At 45.3% G+C, this 21,625-nt stretch overlaps 1 protein-coding gene across 1 annotated transcript; it reads right to left on the bottom strand.

Moving 5' to 3' along the window:
* Window positions 1-10,022: 10,022 nt before the first annotated feature.
* Window positions 10,023-20,493, bottom strand: LOC139832356 (uncharacterized). The gene is made up of 2 exons (XM_071822092.1): window positions 20,097-20,493; window positions 10,023-10,027 (listed from the first exon to the last, which is right to left on the bottom strand). The coding sequence occupies exons 1-2, from the start codon at window positions 20,491-20,493 to the stop codon at window positions 10,023-10,025; spliced, it is 402 nt and encodes a 133-aa protein (XP_071678193.1).
* Between the last annotated feature and the right edge of the window lie 1,132 nt (window positions 20,494-21,625).

The raw sequence follows: 21,625 nt of genomic DNA, 5'->3' as shown, positions 1-21,625 counted from the left end.
AATAACTCCAAGAAAAGAAAGGTTTATCGTCCATAGAGGCTGACTTGTGGGACCCATTAGCGAGCAGATTCTTCAACGTTCAAAGGTGGCAGGGGATCAAAAGAAAAAGGAAGTAGCCAGAAATTAGGGGTAAAAAATAACTCCAACAATGGAAACTTTTATTGTTCATAGAGGATGACATGCGGGACCCATGAGCCAGCAGCTTCCTCAACGTTTCAAAGGCGGCATGGGATCGAAAGAAAAAGGCAAGTGACCAAATATCAGGAGCCAAAAATAATCCAAGAAAAGAAACTTTATTGTACATAGAGGATGACATGCGGGTCCCATTTAGCAGCAGCGGTATCACCGTTTGAGATGCGGCAGGAGGTCGAAAGAAAAAAGGCAAGTGACCAAATATCAGGAGCCAAAAAAAATCCAAGAAAAGAAAGTTTTATAGTACATAGAGGATGACATGCGGGTCCCATTTTGCAGCAGCTGTATCACCGTTTGAGAGGCGGCAGGGGATCGAAAGAAAAAGGCAAGTGACCAAATATGAGGTGCCAAAAATAATCAAAGAAAAGAAAGTTTTCTACGTTTCAAAGGCGCATGGGATCAAAAGAAAAAGGAAGTAGCCAGAAATTAGGGGTCAAAAATAACTCCAAGAAAGGAAACTTTTATTGTTCATAGAGGATGACATGCGGGACCCAAGCGCCAGCAGCTTCCTCAACGTTTCAAAGGCGGCATGAGATCGAAAGAAAAAGGCAGGTGACCAAATATCAGGACCCGAAAATAATCCAAGAAAAGAAATTTACTGTACATAGAGGATGACATGTGGGACCTATTTTGCACAGGACCAAAAGAAAAATGAAGTAGCCAGAAATCAGGGGGTGAAAAAAGTCCAAGAAAAGAAAGATTTCAATTGGGCTGCATCTGGACATCTGGGCCTTCAAACTATCCTGCTGGGCCTTTTAACTCGTACAATTTCAGCCCACTCCAAAACAGGAAAGTTCGGTTTTTTCTCACAAAAAAAACAGAAAAGTCCTATGCTTCGCAAAAACAAAAAACAAGGACACTCAACATATAAGTTTGTTTATGTAAAAATGAAGATTTAATTTATCCGTTTGCAATAGCTCAGAGCGAAATACACTGTTTATTGTCTGGAAAATAATCAAGATATCACATGTTTCTTGTACGGGGAGGCTGACATCGGGGACCCATGAGCCAGCAGCGTCGTCAACGTTTCAAAGGCGGCAGGGGATCGAAAATAAAATAAAAAACTAAAAATCAGTTGGTAAAAAAATCCAAGAAAAGAAAACATTTATCGTTCTGAGAGGATGACATGCGGGACCCATGAGGCAGCAGCATCCTAACGTTTCCAAGGTGGCAGGGGATCAAAAGAAAAAAAAGGAAATAGCCAGAAATTAATTAGGGGTAAAAAATAAATCCACCAAAGGAAACTTTTATTGTTCATAGAGGATGACATGTGGGACCGACCTGCCAACAAATGGCCCTCATCGTTTCAAAGGGGGCAGGGATCAAAAGAAAAAGGCAAATAGCCGTAAATTAGGGTCAAAAATAACTCCAAGAAAGGAAACTTTTATTGTTCGTAGAGGATGACATGGGGGACCCATGAGCCAGCAGCTTACTCAACGTTTCAAAGGCGGCATGAGATCGAAAGAAAAAAACGCAAGTGACCAAATATGAGGTGCCAAAAATAATCCAAGATTTATTGTACATAGAGGATGACATGCGGGTCCCATTTTGCAGCAGCGGTCTCAATGTTTGAAATGCGGCTTGAGATCAAAAGAAAAAGAAAGTAGCTAGAAATTAGGGGGTCAAAATAAATCCAAGAAAAGAAAGTTGATGTACATAGAGGTTGACATGCGGGTCCCATGTGCCAGCAGCTTACTCAACGTTTCAAAGGGGCCAGGGGATCAAAAGTAAAAGGCAAATAGCCAAAAATCAGAGGGTGAAAAAAAATCCAAGAAAACAAACTTTTATAGCACATAGAGGATGACATGCGGGTCCCATGAGCCAGCAGGTTCCTCAACGTTTCAAACGTGGCATGAGATCGAAAGAAAAAGGCAAGTGACGAAATATCAGGAGCCAAAAATAATTCAAGAAAAGAAACTTGATTGTACATAGAGGATGACATGCGGGTCCCATGTGTAAGCAGCTTACTCAACGTTTCCAAGGCGGTAGGGCATCAAAAGAAAAAAGGAAATAGACAAAAATCAGAGAGTGAAAAAAAATCATAGAAAATAAAATTTTATAGCACATAGAGGATGACATGCGGGTCCCATGAGCCAGTAGGTTCCTCAAAGTTTCAAACGTGGCATGAGATCGAAAGAAAAAAACGCAAGTGACCAAATATCAGGAGCCAAAAATAATCCAAGAAAAGAAAGTTTTATAGTACATAGAGGATGACATGCGGGTCCCATTTAGCAAAGACGGTATCACCGTTTGAGAGGCAGCAGGGGATCGAAAGAAAAAGTCAAGTACCAAATATTAGGTGCCACAAATAATCCAAGAAAAGAAAGTTTTATAGTACATAGAGGATGACATGCGGGTCCCATTTAGCAAAGAGGTTCCTCAACGTTTCAAACGTGGCATGAGATCGAAAGAAAAAGGCAAGTGACCAAATATCGGAGCCAAAAATAATTCAAGAAAAGAAACTTGATTGTACATAGAGGATGACATGCGGGTCCCAATTAGCAAGTGTATCACCGTTTGAGAGGCTGCACGGGATCGAAAGAAAAAGGCAAGTGACCAAATATCAGGAGCCAAAAATAATCCAAGAAAAGAAATTTTATTGTACGTAGAGGATGACATGCGCGTCCCATTTTGCAGCAGCGGTCTCAACGTTTCCAAGGCAGCATAGAACCAAAAGAAAAATGAAGTAGCCAGAAATCAGGGGGTGAAAAAAATCCAAGAAGAAAGATTTCAATTGGGCTGCATCTGGACATTTGGGCTTTCGAACTATCCTGCTTGGCCTTTTGACTCGTACAATTTCAGCCCACTCCAAAACAGGAAAGTTCCGAATTTTCTAAAAAAACAGTAAAGTCCTATGCTTCGCAAAGACAAAAAAAAACAAGGAGATTCAACATATAAGTTTGTTTATGTAAAAATAAATATTTAATTATCCGTTTGAAATAGCTCAGAGCGCAATACATTGTTTATTGTCTGCAAAATAATCAAGATATCATATGTTTCTTGTACGGGGAGGCTGACATCGGGGACCCATGAGCCAACAGCGTCGTCAACGTTTTAAAGGCGGCAGGGGATGGAAATAAAAAATAAACCAAAAATCTGTTGGTAAAAAATCCAAGAAAAGAAACATTTTCGTTCTGAGAGGATGACATGCGGGACCCATGAGGCAGCAGCATCCTCAACGTTTATTGTTCATAGAGGTTGACATGTGGGACCCGTGAGCCAGCGGCGTCCTCAACGTTTTAAAGGCTACAGGTGATCGAAAGAAAAAATAAGCCAAAAATCGTTTGGTCAACAAAATCCAAGAAAATAAACATTTACCGTTCTGAGAGGATGACATGCGGGACCCATGAGGCAGCAGCATCCTCAACGATTCCAAGTCGGCAGGGGAAATATCCAGAAATTAATTAGGGGTTCAAAATAAATCCATTAAAGGAAACTTTTATTGTTCATAGAGGATGACATGTGGGACCGACCTGCCAACAGCGTCCTCATCGTTTCAGAGGGGGCAGGAGATCAAAAGAAAAAGGCAAATAGCCAGAAATTAGGGGTAAAAAATAACTCCAAGAAAGGAAACTTTTATTGTTCGTAGAGGATGACATGCGGGACCCATGAGCCAGCAGCTTACTCAACGTTTCAAAGGCGGCATGAGATCGAAAGAAAAAGGCAAGTGACAAAATATCAGGAGCCAAAGATAATCCAAGAAAAGAAACTTTATCGTAGATATGGAATATGGAATGGAGTTCGAATGTTGTTCGGAGTCTCGGATGGGATCCAGGACACCACGAGGAGTTCCAGAGTGGTCCGGAGAATAAGATTCATGTACAGGATGTCACTTTCCAAGTTTGGAAATGATCCGGTGCATTTATGGAAGACGCTAGAATGTTCTAGAACCTTCCGGAAGAAATCACCATGGAAGGTGGAGCCTGGATGGACTCTACCAACCCTAGCCGTCCAACCAAAGGGGAAGGTGGAGTCCATGGTGGACTCCATGGTGGACTCCACCTCCATGGCCAGCCATAGGAAAAGGAAAGGGAGGAGTCCCACTTCCCCTAGGTTTCACCCATATGGAAGGTTTTGAGATGGACTCTTATTCGAATTTTGGGCAAACCCTTGGGGGTTCCACCTATATAAAGAGAGGGAGAGGGAGAGGGCTGGCTACACCTTGGCCGCACCACCAAGGGACACCCAAGCCGGTGCCCCAAGCCCCCTCTCTCCCAAACCCTAGCTACTCTCTCCTCCTTCTTCTCCCGTAGCGCTTACGGCGAAGCCCTGCCGGAGATCTCCACCACCACCGTCACCATGCCGTCGTGCTGGCGGGATTCCGAGGAGGATCTACTACATCCGCTGCCCGCTGGAACGAGGAGAAGGACGTCGTCATCAACACCGAACGTGTGACCGAGTACGGAGGTGTTGCCCGACTGTGGCACCGTCAAGATCTTCTACGCGCTTTTGAAAGCGGCAAGTGATCGACTACATCAACCATGAGATTTATCTCGTTAACGCTTAGCGATCTTCGAGGGTATGTTGATCTTCATCTCGTTGCTACCATCTACTAGATTAGATCCTGGCTTGTTATTCGTTCTTGCGGTAGGAACTTTTTTGTTTTATATGCTATGAATCCTATCATTTCTCTAACATATATGCAAACTCCTTGGATTTACAAGTTTCCATTTTATTTCGCAGCGCTAGGCATCCATAAACAAAAGAACATGATATCAACTAAATATGAATAAGTGCAATGTTGAAAGCGTTCTCCGTGAAAGCATCGTTGTGCTAACTCCCAACTCGCAATTTGCAAACATATAAACTTCATAAGATAGTCACAATAGCTCAAGTTTATTAAGTGCAAGAAAGTAAATGTGCCATCAAGTTTGTGAGAGCTTTACTAACTAATTTTCTCATGACAATATTTAATTTGGAAGATAAATAAAAGCATGATGAATATATTTGGAATAGCAATAATTCTAATAGGTAGATATGGTGGACACAATTGACAAACTTGTTGGGTTCCGAGAGGGGGGGAGCTGAGGGATAACCTTAATTTGCTCCATGATATTTTTATTTTGACAAAAATAAATCTCTTCTTTTGTTTGTCAAACACATTATAGACGCAAACGCTTGCAATACATATATATACTTACCGCTATAAATGTATCCACACACATCCTACCCCTATGAGCACCTCCGAGAGACTCATTGACTGAGTCTAAGAAATTGATTCGACGAGTCTTGAAATTGACAAAGTTTCCAAAGAAGCCTTGTTGTTCAGGAGACATTACATCCAGCTAAAAAATATTTCACCTTTAGGGCATCTCCAGCGGCGCGACGCAAACAGACGTTGAGCGACCGTTTGTGTCCGCCGTGACCGGAAATGCGTCTGGCACCCCCTCCAGCGGGGCGACGCAAAGTGACCGGGCCGTCCGCGGAGACGCAAACCTGGCCCAAATATGCGTCAGGTTTGCATCTCTGCGGACGCTCGGCGGACGCGCAAAGTGTCCACTCGCTTCTCCACCAGGCCTGCCTGGCAGCGAGCCTGCATCGAGGGCATCGCTTCGGCGGTCAGCGCTTCCGCGTCTGCGCCGCAGCCTTCGCCATAAATGGCGCGGCTGCCTGTTTTGCACGCGCACTGGCGGGCGGTGGCTGGGCTTCTGCACTGCCTTCAATGCCATCGTATCCCGCACGCGGCCGCGCTTAAACTACCACCGACCGCGTTCCTCCTTCCCCCACACCTCCACTCGCAGCACCACCGCCGCAGCGCCATGGGGAAGAAGAATGACTTCGAGGCCTCCAGCAGCGGCTGGAAGAGGGTGCCACTCCCCGTCACGCTGGGGAGGCTCATGCACGACAAATGGATGCCGTGCGAGGGCTGGGCCAGCGTGCAACTGCCTGGCGGTTGGCGGCTCAGCTGCCGCCGGGTGCCCATCCCTCCCGTCTCTACGCGCGAGCCTGATCGGACCGCGGAGATCCGGCGAAGGAGGTGGTACCTGCCGCCGGACCTCCGCGACGATCCGGCGTACGCCATCGACTCCGACAGCTTAAAGTAGGGGCCCACCTCCCCATTGATATAAATGGGCCAGCTGCGATTTTTTGTTAGACCAGTTGAGATTTGGTGAACCGTGAGCGTTGTCAAAAAAGGTTAGACTGAAAGACATGTGAGGAACACCATAAAAGCTGAACATAATAATGATTTTTTAAAGATGTGGCAAGCTTGGTGAGGTGAATAGATTGCATGTCAAAAAAAAATGGGTTTGTGACATGGCAACATGGTGGGGCTGATGAGGTGGCATGCTTGCATGTTGAGAGAAATCAACTTAGTGGGTTGCTCCTATTTAGATACTATAGATAACCATCTTTCGGTTAACCTGGCATCTTCGTCCCACCATACCAACAAGGGGTAGTACATAAATGTTGACCTGTTGTCCATCGACCGATCAAACTTCATCTTTTATTGGCATCGTGGGAGGACGACTGGCTTCCTTATTCTTTTTTTAGCAAAAGAAGATTTAGTTACGATTGGAAATAACTTTTATGTATCTTCAACCACAGATCCTTTACTCATATTTTTAAAATTGGAGTACTTAATCCTTTCTCATATCCAATTTGAATGCGCAAAATCTTCTTGAAGTCACAGACACCGCAACCAAGGAGGCGAAGAATCCGCCTTTAAGTGCCTCGCCATCTCCAAGTCTTGTAACGAAGGCTTCTATTAGCTTCACCATACCAACATGTTAGCCTCCAAATGTCTTCATGAACCTCCATGCCAATGTGATATTTAGAGAAATTCCTTAGGTTTAGCTTTAGGAAAGTATGAATTACGCTGTTTTTGCCATCCCAATTTCTATCTAAATCTTATGCCCTTTTCCGTAAGAATCCTCCGGGCCTAACACATGGGGTTGCTTTTTTTTTCAGTTAACTCAATCTTGTCAGTTGATATTTGTCCAAACGATTATTCACCCCATCGTAGGAACTTTGGTGGATCCAATACCAGACAGATCCTCTTGTTTGTTCAACCGAATCAAGCGTAAGCATTGTGAGTTGCAGGCTTGCAGCTAATGCTAGATTCATGCAGTCTAGTAGCCGGCGTCGGTCCTTAATTTACAGGGAAAAGGAACAGGCCTTACATGGTCTGAATTAGGAAAAGCAGCATTATTCACCTATTTCAATGTTTATGTTTGCAGAGATTATTTGAGGAGGACTCTCTGGCCTGTATACTTGGCACTCCAGGGAGCAACATGGAGATGAGCAAGTCCCCTGAGCACAAAGGAGGCACTGTCCTTACGAGACGAGAGCTGCACGTTCACCGGAGCGATGGACGTGTTATGTCTGTTCCAAATTAGACTGTACCAAATCGATGATGGATCGGCTCTCTTTCACCGGTCAAATAATTCATTCAGCCAAGAAACAAATAAAGATTTAGAGAGGATGATAGGCCATGTTGATTCGTAGAACAATATAATGGATGGATTACCTGATGGGATCCGTAGAAGAACTTGATCTATTGCCAGTGAAACGACACACCATCTCCTCGCCTCGCCGAGTACCTCCGGCCGACACGGCCATCACCATCTTCAGTGGACAACAACCACTCTCGCCTAACCTCTCTCTCCTCTCCGAGCAAAGAAAGAGTGTCTTCACTGCCGGGCATCGGCCTCAGGACGACGACAGAGTTCCTTGCTCCTCTCCTCTCCGAGCAAGAGGCAGAGTCTAAGTCACACGCGACGCACGCGTAGACTACACCCCTGCTGGTATATATAGACTGGATGCCAAGGTTGAGATTTGAATTTTGAGGGATGGGACGGTGCTATGGCGGGAAGGAGACTAGAGGTTTGAAGGTAATTTTCGTTTCTCTTATCCTTGCCTGTTGCGAGTGGGGTGGTTGTCTTGGGTAACCAAAGGAACACTGCTGGCATGCGCTGGTTTTCTGGTCCCATTAGTTATGGCATTGATGATGATTCCTATTTGGCTACGCACAGGGAGCTATTCTGTACTTTGTAGCGGTTAGTTATGGCATTGATGATGATGCTTGTTCGGTTAGCGTGGAGCTATTGTGTATCATGATCTATACATGGCATCAAAAAAATTTATAAACGATAGGAATTAGCTGGCCGTCTAGCTACCGTGTTTGTTCGTTAACGTTGGGAGCTCCTCGATATGACCTACACAGGCGCCGAATCTCAAAAAATTCTAGATGTTAGGAATTAGATGGTTGTCTAGCTATATGGTTTTTGTTCATCCACACCCATTGATCTACATGACACGATGCAGCTATGGTGTGCTGTGTATCAGGCATAGTAAGTAGAGAACAACTTGCTTTATACAAGAAGTTATCAGCGAGACAAGTAAAGCAGCCGAGACACACACACACACATGAGAAGCTTGACACTAGCAATTACTTGAGCATCCCGGGTTGCTTCTCTGGTTGCTCCGGAGGCCTCCTAGCCATCGGCCCAAAAAAACCACCTCTCTCCGCCGCCCTGGTCACCCCGCCGCCGCTGGAGGAGGCCGTCAGCGGACGGTGGCGGTGGGGTGCCCCTCTTTTTAGCCTTATTTCGCCTCGTTTTGTGCCCGGTGTTTTATGCCATCGCCGCTGGGTGCGATCCGATCTTTCCGCATATTCGCCACATCGCGTGAGTCCGCTGTGGGGCACAAGTCACGCATGCGCCCCCGCACGAGGACTTGCCGACTGTGTTCTTGTACTTATAAAAGCGTTTTGGTGGGAAGCGAGTAGCAGGGTTCGAATTTGGCTGGGAGGGGAGGGAAGGAGATCGCTACAGGAGATGGACGGCCAAGACGCGCGGCGTACATGGATTGCTGACGTGTCAGTGAAACCAAAGCCCAGTCCAACACCGTAACTGAGGCACCGTTAATTGTGTTGTGCCATCCCATGCGTTCGTCTGTCGCTACTATTTCTTCATCTTACATCCTAATATCTACTCGATCAATCAATTCCTTGTTTTCAGAGAACCTACCTGTGTGATCCGATGGGTCATCGTATTACATGCCTCTACCATTTCTTCATCTTCCCTCGTAATCTCTAGCTAGCTCCATGAGTCAAATCTGTATTTTCAGGAACCGACTACTCTCACCTTTTTTCACCTATTGCTGCTGCCGTATTTGTGTTTTTTTACTAATCTGGATGCTTCGACAGTGAGTTAGTTATGCCTTCTTCCATGGTGAAATAAACTTGCCAACAACTTTAAACCATCAAATTTTATATTTTCTTTTGCATCAGCTAGAGAGAATATACCTTTTTAACAAATTAGCCAGCACAATGAAAATAAGCGACTACCATTCATATGTGTCATTAACCACAACTGCAAGCCACATGAAAACGGCTACAACAAATTCGATACATCATCAGGTGCTCTAGCTAACAATGCTATTTCAGGTTCAGGTTGCAACAAGAATAAACCGAGTAAGCTTAGCATCATCAGCCACCGGATGTATGCTCCTTCCTCACACTGCTACATAATGTAGCTAACATCAGCTAGCTACTGGAAAATAACAGAGTTCTGGGCATGCACATCTTCTAAATAACATCAGCTATATAAGCACATCATCTTGAGTGTGCCACTACCACTAGTACACCAGATATCCAAACTTCACACATCATAAAATCACCATGGCGTCTCAGGTTATTGACCACATCGACTCGGGTAAAAAAACATGACGGATCCAAGTTTCTTCCCTCCCCCTAGCTACCAGTTCCACTTCTCCCCTTGTAGCTACTGCATCAGAGTCGCATGCATCCACCTCTCCCATACACGAGTGCCACGACGACATGCCAACTGCTCCATGTACCGTTCCAACATGCAGAAGAACTAAGCCTTTCATTCTGCAGATCATAAGAAACAGTAAACAAGTTAAGATCAAGAACTAAATCAGTAAAGCAGGAACAATATATAGTTGCGCTCACTAAATAGCATATATGAACCTCCCAAGCAGATACCGCATTACGTTGAATAAACACTTTCTCAATTGCAAAACTAACATTTCATAAATTTAAACAAATTCAAAAAGTATAGTGATAAATAACATAAGCAAGATAAAAGGGCATCATACATCTTAATATAATGGTATCATGTAGTAGTGTGCAGAATTAAGAAGCATTATGACAAACCAACCAACCAATCATTTCCTTTAGACAAAAGTCTTTCATCTCAAAGAAGATATCAATAGAAAACAAGCGAGGTAGAGCTGATGGTGCACCTCTTGGATGAGCTCTTCATCAGAGAGGCACTCAACAATGGTCTTGATGTGCTGCCCATCACCACTTTCACATTTAGCTGAACACTAGTAGTAAAAGCCTCATCAGTGGCGCACCAAAAATGGATTCTATGGCGCATGGGAGGTGCGCCACAGAAATTTCACCACAAAAATAAGCTTTCTGTGGCGCACCAGCCCATGCGCCATAGAGTTAACGTATCTGAGGCGCACGTGCTCTTAGGTGCGCCACAGAAAAGAGTGCGCCACATAATTGGTTTGCAGTGCGCCACAGAATTTGCTTGTATTATACACGATTTTGTGCTGCCTGCTGTACACATGCAGTTTATAGACAGCAATATACAGATATACAGGTTATATACAGCAACATTCAGATATAATATAAATATCATGTACATTGCACAGATATAACATAGACATCATCATCACATTACTTAGATCCCGATCGAGATACATATATAGTGGCAAGTGTCAAATGTTTTGCATACAACTCTTAATTCATACTAAATTCACAATTTCGAGATACAAAGTAGTCTTCATCCTACAAAGTAGTCTTCATCCGGTTCCTCCTTTGCTCCCTCATCTCTACCCACCAGGCTCGCTTGCATCGGGGTCCTTCATCCAGTTCCTACTATGATGAAAATGGAAGAAAGTGAGACCAACAAGTCCGATGCACAAGAGAAATGGAATAAATGCCTCATACATTGTTGGTCAACACAAATATTAACATTCAGGGACGGTGTAAGTGAGACCAAGTCCGATGCACAAGAGATTGATATTTGTGCTATCTTACCAGGCTCACTTACGCCGCCCCCGAGTGTACGGTGACCAAACATTTTAATCATCGGCATTTTGAAAATCTCAAAGCAAATGGAATGACAAAATGGAATAAGTGCCTCATACATTGTTGGTCAACACAAATATTAACATTCAGGGATGGCGTAAGTGAGACCAAGTCCGATGCACAAGAGATTGATATTTGTGCTATCTTACCAGGCTCACTTACGCCACCCCCAAGTGTACGGTGACCAAACATTTTAATCATCGGCATTTTGAAAATCTCAAAGCAAATGGAATGACAAAATGGAATAAGTGCCTCATACATTGTTGGTCAACACAAATATTAACATTCAGGGATGGTGTAAGCGAGGCCAGGTAGGATGCACAAGAGATTGATATTTGTGCTATCTTACCAGGCTCACTTACGCCACCCCCGAGTGTACGGTGACCAAACATTTTAATCATCGGCATTTTGAAAATCTCAAAGCAAATGGAATGACAAAATGGAATAAGTGCCTCATACATTGTTGGTCAACACAAATACTATGGTCAGAAACCATAGTTGCAGTATACACCGCCGTATACTTTGCAGAAGGGCCCCCTTTCCCCGGTCGGCGTTCCGTCAACGGGTGCTTGACGACACAACAACGCCGATCTGCATCTCCGGCGCAGAACCACGGCAGTCCATCGCTGTCCAGTGAACGAGTCCTTGATGCAAAGACCGTTCACGTACTGGACGGCGAGAGAAGAAAAGTGGTGCTGCGCCGGAGAGGCATGTCGGCGTTGTTGTCTCGTCAAGAACTCGTTCACGGAACGGCGGCCAGGGAAAGGGGGGCTCGTCTACAAAGTATATTGCGGCGTATAGGTGACCAAACATTCTAATCATCGGCACTAAAATGGAAGAAAGAGCCAAGTGGTATCTCAACTAGATATCATATGCCTCATACTTTGTTGGTCGAAAGATATATTAACATTCCGGGATGGGGTCAGTGAGGCCAGGTAGGATGCACAAGAGATTGATATTTGTGCCATCGCACCAGGCTCACTGGCCCCACCCAGAGTGTACAAGTGACCAAACAATTTAATCATCGGCACTAAAATGGAAGAAAGGCCAATGCAATTAAGAAGTAGCTAGTATGAACTAAGTGGAATGCCTCATACTTTGTTGGTCGAAACAAATATTAACATCCAGGAATGGAGTAAGTGAGGCCAGGTAGGATGCACAAGTTGATATTTGTGCCATCACACCAAGCCTCACTTGCTCCACCCCCGAGTGTACGAGTGATATCGACCAACCATCTAATCATCGGCAAGTACAAAAACACCAACAAAACAGCAACCATGGTGACATAAGTCAAGATGCTCAAACACACATAGCATGCATGGAGCAGATGCTCCAAAGGGATTATTCATCACTTGGTATATAGACCAAGTGATGCTGGCAAAAGAGAGGCCAATCAAGAACCAGTAAATCCAAGAAGTGATAGATATGCCTAAACAAGCAACAACACATAGCATATCCCAGCTAACCAGATGAGACAAGTCTTGGTAGCCAACTGAATCACCTAGCACCACCTAGCCTTTTAAAACCATCAGAAACAGTCCTTTTTCTTCAAAGGATACCACAGTGGCATTCATTTACATGATCCCCTACTGTGGATATCTCTATTTTCATCAAAGCCAACAAGAAATAGAAATTTATCATTACTCAGTTGAGTTCAAAACAAAGCTGGGGTACCATAAGGGATTATTCATCACTTGGTAGTAACCAAGTGATGCTGGCAAGAGAGAGGCCAAGCCTGAGCTAGTCAATCCAGTAGAGATGGATATGCATAAGTAAGCAAGAACACATAGCCTATCCAAGTTAACCAGATAAAACCAACCTTGACAGCCAACTTAATAACCTAGCATCACCTAGTCTTTTAAACCATCAGAAACTTCCCATTTTCTTCAAAGGATACCACAGTGGCATTCATTTACATGATCCCCTACTGTGGATATCTCTATTTTAGTATACCATTATAAGCATTCCATTTAAATCACACATTTTAGTATCTGTTCTTATCCAAGTTTTTGCCTCAGCCTTTGCATCATTGGCTGAGCCAAGACATCAAGCATCTGGCCAGGGAGCATTCTTAGGCCAACCAAGAGCAACTACAAATATGTATGTATACAAGCCCACCAGTAGCATAGTAGCATACCATAAGCTCACAAGAATCCATCAAGTAAATAAGTACAGAGACATAGCAACAGCCATGTCAAACACAAGCACATAGGGTGGAATAACAATGTTTGGTCATCATTTAATCATAGACCAAGTGAAGCCTGGTACAAATGGCAAGGACCAGGAATTTGACCAACTCAAGTCACCATGGTTATGCCAACCAATTGAATAGTAGCATCTTCTAAATGGAACTAGGAAGGAAACCATCCCAGATGATTTACCAAGAATACATAGACTACACTAGCCCTTTTAAAACCATCAGATAAATGCGGATTATATATATCTGCGAGTATTTTCTACATCAAAAGCTAATGTCAATCAAATATGATCACCCAGCAAGCATGTATCATTTTCCCAACAAGCCAATAGTAGTGGGAGCTACCTAAGCCAGCAGTTCATGACTGCAAAGGCCAATTCAACCACCAAACCATCCAAACCACCAAGCCTACACACTTATCATTACCCAACAGGATTCAAAATGAAGCTAGGGTCCCCAACAATAGTTGGCATCCATCTAGCTTAAGTAAATACAGTAATAGAATCATTACTGCAAAGTAGTTCATCTCAATTATCTACATTAACAAGATAAAGTTTCACAGATAAATGAATTAGTCAACTGCTAGGCAACAGGGATGCTTGGCAAGCATCATGCATCCATTCATATGCTTTTCAAAGCATAAGCAACCACCAGTACATGGTGACACTAGTAGGAAAACCCTTATAGGCGATCCTTATTTCTGTGGCGCACCAAAAAAAATGCGCCACAGAAATTTGTTTTGTGGCGCACCAGACACGGTGCGCCACAGAAATAGCTTAATTTTGTGGCGCACCAACAATCCATGCGCCACAGAAATAAGGTGGGGTCAGCCCCAATCATTGGTTTCACTATTTCTGTGGCGCACAGGAACACGTGCGCCACAGAAATAAGACATTCAGTGGCGCAAATTCCTCGTGCGCCACTGAATTAAGACTTTCTGTGGCGCACGAGGGATGGTGCGCCACAGAAACTACACATTTCTGTGGCGCACATGAGATCCATGCGCCACAGAAGTTCTTTTTGGCTCCCCACGCAACTCCACCCCCCCCCACAGTGGATCGCCTTTTTTACCTCTATAAAAAATAAAAGAAATAGATAGAAATTTCAAAAAATAAAATCCTTCGAGATTCCCATGTATTATATCATCTAGCACCACTAAAATTTAACAAACATGAATTTTGACTTTTTTTGCAAAATTGCGTGGGAAAATCATCAAACTGGATTTCTGGTTGCATACGAACTCGAAAAAAAACGCATAATATATCAAAATGATCCCACGAAAATTCTACATCCGAATTCACCCGGGCTTGCCCGGTTGGACAATTTTTAGAATCTCCAAATTCGAAAAGAGTAAAAAGTTACGGCCAGTTAAAGTTTTTTTGCTGCAAAATACAAAAAAAAAGAAAAAAAATTCTGTGGCGCACCTAGTGCCCATGCGACACAGAATTAACGTCCAAAAAATTTCTGTGGCGCACCTAGTGCCCATCCTGCCGCCCTCCACCACTTCTCCTCCACTCCTCCTCCACTTCTCCTCACTTCTCCTCTTATGCAAACTTCTCCTCCACTTCTCCTCCTCCTCCTCCTCCTCCTCCACCACCACCACCACCACCACCACCACCTCCTCCTCCTCCACCACCACCACCACCACCTCCTCCGGGGCCGGCCTCCTACTCCGGTGACCACCTCCTCCGGGGCCGGCCTCCTACTCCGGCGACCTCCTCCTCCTCCGGCCGGCCTCCTCCTACTCCGGCGACGACGACCTTCTCCTCCTCCTCCTCCTCCTCCGGCCGGCCTCCTCCTACTCCGGCGACGATGACCTTCTCCTCCTCCTCCTCCTCCTCCTCCTCCCCCTCCTACTACTCCGGCGACCTACTCCGGCGGCCACCTCCTCCTCTTCCTCCATCACCTCTTCTTCCTCCACCACCACCTCCTCCACCACCACCTCCATCACCACCACCACCACCTCCTCCACCACCACCTCCATCACCACCACCACCACCTCCTCCACCACCACCTCCATCACCACCACCACCACCTCCATCACCACCACCACCACCACCACCACCACCACCTCCTCCTCCGGCCGTCCTTCACCCACCCACCCACCCACCTCCGGCTACCTTCCAGCGAAATTAAAAAAAAAAATTTCGGCGGCCCCAGATCTAGATCTAGATCTAGATCTGGCCGCCATTTTTTTTTGAATTTCAAAAAAAAAATTCTGTGGCGCACCACTGCCGGTGCGCCACAGAAATAAGTTTCTATGGCGCACCACCGCCGGTGCGCCACAGAAATAAGACTTTCTGTGGCGCATGGGCCGGTGCGCCACAGAAACCTTATTTTTGTGGCGAGAATTCTGTGGCGCACCGCCCATGCGCCACAGAATCGATTTTTGGTGCGCCACTGATGAGCCTTTTCCTACTAGTGTGAGAAGCTATACAAATCAGTAATTATCAACCAATTGGTGATCAAATGATCACCAGAGCTTGCAAACACAAGCCATAGGGGCAGCGGAGGAGGAATTAAGAGGGAGAGGAGGGGAGGGGAGAGAGATCACCGATGACAGGGGTGGAGGACGAGGTTGAAGATGACGGCAGGGGTGGAGGAGGAGGAGGAGGCGGCGGCTCCTCCACCTTGCCGCGACGGCGGCCCCTCCTCGCGGCGTCCCCTCCTCGCCGTAGGGGCAGCTTGTGCTGCAGGTGGCGGGGATGGGAGGACCGTGGCGGCATGCGCCCCTCGCGGAGGAAGGCGGCGGCGACGGCGATGGCGACGACCATGGCGGCGCGCGGCGGATCCAGGCGAACAGAATCGCGGCGACGGAGGAGAGGGGAGAGGGGAGAGGGGAGAGGGGAGGGGCTCGGGAGAGGGGAGAGGTGAACATGCGGGGGAGGGCACGGGCGAGATGATATAAGTCCCTTAATTCTGTGGCGCACCCGAGCAGGTGCGCCACAGAAGTAGTAGGCGCACCGAAGCACGTGCGCCACAGAAAGAGTTATTTCTGTGGCGCAGCACGCCATGTGCGCCACAGAAATACCTACAGCAATAATTGGTGGTGGCAGGATGTGGGCCCCACATAGTTTCTGTGGCGCACTACTGAAGCGTGCGCCACAAAATTAAGCTATTTCTGTGGCACACCTAGAATTGTGCGCCACAAAATAATATTCTGCGGCGCATTTTTAGTGGTGCGCCACAGAACTAAGCTCCGCCTATAAAGGTTTTCCTACTAGTGGAATGCTCACTGGGAAGATGCTTGAGGAACTTAGATTGTTGTAGCTTCATCATTAGTCTTCAACAGCACGGTACCAGCTTTCATCACCGGAATACAAAACGAAAAAAACTCAAATTCCAAATACAAATATTCAAATCCTTGCAAACATTCAGAGGACAGCGACATGCTTACTAATTTCTTGAGTCAAATTATTCATGGGTGGTATCATAAGAGGATATTGAGAAAGCGCATGTTCACCTGGATGCATAGGCACTATCTGGCCAAAGTCAAATAAAACAAGTAGGTAGGTAGTTTGACCTAGGTATATGTCCAGATGAAGACAAAACTTCATAACCAAGTACAAATGCTCCCGGGTCCTGGATGTCTAGCTCATGCCATTCAATATCAGCAAGCTTTTCTCTTTTTAAATAGAACTAGTCAATCAATAAAAAATAATTGGCATCACCTTGCCTGTTTTTTGGACATACAAACCTGCACATGAAATAACTTGGTTCAATTAATACAATAGTGCATACATCACAACCCATGTGACATGCAACCAACAAGAAAACTCTCCAATAATCAACATCAATGCAAATCCATCGCATCCAGGTACGGCTACACAAACAAGCTAAGATTTAAGATTGCAAAGAAATCAACCACATTATTATAAAACCTGATCTGGAGCATTTCAGAATGATATGATACAATTCGCATAATGCTAAATATCATAGGAACCGTAACAGCAACGCTTCCTGCGCCGGAACAGCCAGGTTACACCAAAGCTATATATGATAAAATCAATACTATATGCAATCCTGAATGACTATGCTACAAAAGTAATTTTTCGCAGACCAAGGCTAGATTTCTAGCTTTGTACTATAATGCATAAACCACCCTACACTCAACCACCCCATGCCATAGGACCTCAAAACGAAATTCATCAGAAAATAAAAGAACAAATGACGACATCAAAAGACTATGCTCATCGTAGCACATAACAGACCAGTTTCTGCAAGCTACTTCATTTAGATGCTAGCATTGTAACGTGAAACTTCTATTAGCTTTAAAGATAGCAATCAACTTTAAATGAATATGCTAGTTGAAGATACTCAAGCTATTTAAAACACATCAACAAAAAATAACCACAATATAACAATTTGTGTGTGGACGGTACTTTTTGTCATGTTGCCTCGTATATATGATGTTATGCATGTATTTCTCAAAGAACCAAATAAACAAGTCTATATTTGCACAACAAATATTATTTTGAGTAGATGAAGAAATAGTTTACAGACGTACTGGCCAATTATATGATGTACTTGTAATTATGGAACTTCTTTTTATCTTCCATTAAATTATTATAAAACATCCATGTATAGCTCATTTATGATGCCAGAATAAGTATCGGCAAGGCATAGAAGCATAGAAGCATCATGCTACTTGAATACGCATATTAGGCATACATAACCTGGAGCTTAATATTGATGTGGAAAATCATGCAGAGTTACAAACTAAACATGCTCAAGCAGAAGTGATTTTCAAATGAGACAAACAAGACACTACAGATTAACGTAGATTTTTCAACATTACAACCAAGCTATGTTGAGCAAGGATTTCATGTAAACAAAGCTCTAGCCAATGCCAACTTGCCAAAAGAGAAAATAAACACTCCGCTATATATGATGCATAAACAACTCTACACTCAGCCAGCCCCAGTCTCGTACCAGTCAGTGGCACAAAACCATGGATCAACATACATACGCAACTATACGACTTGGGAGCTTCTATACACAAAGACAGGACTGATGACGCAAAAAACTGCAATTCCTAGTCAAATTGGCATAAATATATTACCACGAGTTGGACTACCACGCCAGCAAGATAATAATACTCACATAACATGGAACACAAGACGATGGAGGTAGACAAAACTACATACCAAGTACAACAACAACAACAACAACCAAGCCTTTCAGTCCCAAACAAGTTGGGGTAGGCTAGAGTTGAAACCCATAAGATCTCGAAGCTAAGTCATGGTTCCGGAACGTGGATAGCTAACTTCCACGCACCCCTATCCATGGCTAAATCTTTGTCGATATTCCAAACCTTCAGGTCTCTCTTAACGGACTCCTCCCATGTCAAGTTTGGTCTACCACGACCCCTCTTAACATTCTCATCACGTTGTATCCGTCCGCTATGCACTGGCGCTTCCGGAGGCCTCCGTTGGATATGTCCAAACCATCTGAGACGATGTTGGACCAGCTTCTCTTCAATCGGTGCTACCCCAACTCTCTCCCGTATATCGTCGTTCCGTACCCGATCCTTTCTTGTGTGGCCACATATCCATCTCAACATGCGCATCTCTGCTACACTTAACTGTTGGATATGTCGTCTCTTCGTTGGCCAACACTCAGCGCCATACAACATCGCAGGTCGGATAGCTGTCCTATAAAACCTGCCTTTTAGCTTTTGTGGCACTCTCTTGTCACAGAGTACGCCAGAAGCTTGGCGCCACTTCATCCACCTAGCCTTGATTCGGTGGCCCACATCTTCATCGATATCGCCATACTTCTGCAACATGGACCCCAAATATCGAAAAGTGTCTCTCTCCGGTACCACCTGCCCATCAAGGCTAACCTCTCCCTCCTCGTGCCTAGTAGAACTGAAACTGCACCTCATGTATTCAGTTTTAGTTCTACTAAGCCTAAAACCTTTCGATTCGAGAGTTCGCCTCCACAACTCTAACTTTCTATTAACCCCCGTTCGGCTATCATCGACTAGCATCACATCATCCGCAAAGAGCATACACCATGGGATGTCTCCTTGTATATCCCTTGTGACCTCATCCATCACCAAATCAAAAAGATAAGGGCTCAAAGCTGACCCTGGGTGTAGCCCTATTCTAATTGGAAAGTCATCGGTGTCGCCATCGCTTGTTCGAACACTTGTCACAACATTATCATACATATCCTTGATGAGGGTAATGTACTTTATTGGGACTTTGTGTTTCTCCAAGGCCCACCACATGACATTCCGAGGTATCTTATCATAGGCCTTCTCCAAATCAATGAACACCATATGAAGGTCCTTCTTTTGCTCCCTGTATCTCTCCATCAGCTGTCGTACCAAGAAGATGGCTTCCATGGTAGACCTCCCAGGCATGAAACCAAATTGGTTTTTGGTCACGCTTGTCAACCTTCTTAAGCGGTGCTCAATGACTCTCTCCCATAGCTTCATAGTATGGCTCATCAGCTTGATTCCACGGTAATTAGTACAACTTTGAACATCCCCCTTGTTCTTGAAGATTGGTACTAAAATACTCCGCCTCCATTCTTCGGGCATCTTGTTTGACCGAAAAATGAGGTTGAAAAGCTTAGTTAGCCATACTATTGCTACGTCTCCAAGGCCTCTCCATGCCTCGATGGGGATACCATCAGGACCCATCGCCTTGCCGCCTTTCATCCTCCTTAACGCCTCCTTAACCTCAGACTCCTGGATACGTCGCACAAAGCACATGCTGGTATCATCAAAGGAGTCGTCTAGCTCAATGGTAGAGCTCTCAGCCTCTCCATTGTAAAGGTTGTCAAAGTACTCCCGCCATCTACGCTTGATCGCCTCATCCTTCACAAGAAGCTGATCATCTCCGTCCTTGATGCATTTGACTTCGTTGACATCCCTCGTCTTCCTCTCCCTAAACTTGGCCATCTTATAGATGTCCCTTTCGCCTTCCTTCGTGTTTAAACGTTGGTAGAGGTCCTCATACGCCCGACCCCTTGCTTCACTCACCGCCCGCTTTGCAGCCTTCTTCGCCACCTTGTACTTCTCCATGTTAGCTGCACTCCTGTCCAGGATATAGGCATACTGAAACAGTCCTTTTTCTCCCTAATAACCTTCTGGACCTCATCGTTCCACCACCAGGTATCCTTAGCTTCCCTTCTACTTCCCTTAGTCACCCCAAACTCCTCTACAGCGACCTTCCGCAAGCAGGTCGCCATACTCGTCCACATCATGTTTGCATCGCCTCCTTCCTCCCAAGGGCCCTCCTTAATAACCCTCTCCCTGAAAGCCTGGGATGCCTCACCCTTGAGCTTCCACCACTTTGTTCTAGCGACTTTGGCGCGCTTACCCCGCTGGACATGGATCCTAAAGTGAAAGTCAGCAACCACCAGCTTATGTTGAGGGACAACACTCTCTCCAGGTATCACCTTACAATCAATGCAGGCGCGTCTGTCTTCTCTTCTAGAGAGGACAAAATCAATCTGGCTAGAGTGTAGACCACTACTGAACGTCACTAGATGGGATTCTCTCTTCCTAAAGAGGGTGTTAGCTACGACCATGTCATAGGCTAGAGCGAAGCTCAGGACATCTTCTCCTTCTTGGTTCCTGATGCCATAGCCAAAGCCCCCATGCACCCTTTCAAAACCTGTGTTAGATGTACCCACATGGCCATTGAGGTCTCCTCCTATGAAGAGCTTCTCACCAATAGGTACCCTCCTAACCAAGTCCTCCGTGCCTTCCTAACTCCCTCTTGGTGCTCTCATTGTGGCCTACTTGTGGGGCATACGCGCTGATAACATTGAGGACTAAGTCCCCAACAACCAGCTTGACAAGGATCATCCGGTCCCCTTGCCTCTTGACGTCCACAACTCCATCCCTGGGGCTCTTATTGACCAAGATGCCTACTCCATTTTTGTTTGAAGTTGTCCCCGTGTACCACAACTTGAAACCGGTATCCTCCACCTCCTTCGCCTTGTGTCCCTTCCATTTGGTCTCTTGGACACATAGGACATCAACACGCCTCCTCACCGCTGTATCAACTAACTCCCGTAACTTACCCGTCAGGGACCCTACGTTCCAGCTACCTAAGCGTATCCTCCTAGGCTCGGCTAACTTCCTTACCCTCCGCACTCGTCGAGTCAAATGCGGAGACCCTTGCTCATTTTTCACTACACCGGGGCGT

The sequence above is a fragment of the Lolium perenne genome, chromosome 6 (assembly GCF_019359855.2).
Source record: "Lolium perenne isolate Kyuss_39 chromosome 6, Kyuss_2.0, whole genome shotgun sequence".
In the NCBI taxonomy this organism is placed as follows: Eukaryota; Viridiplantae; Streptophyta; class Magnoliopsida; order Poales; family Poaceae; genus Lolium; species Lolium perenne.
Note: the sequence above shows the minus strand (reverse complement) of the source record. Positions and strands in the feature narration are given on the sequence as shown.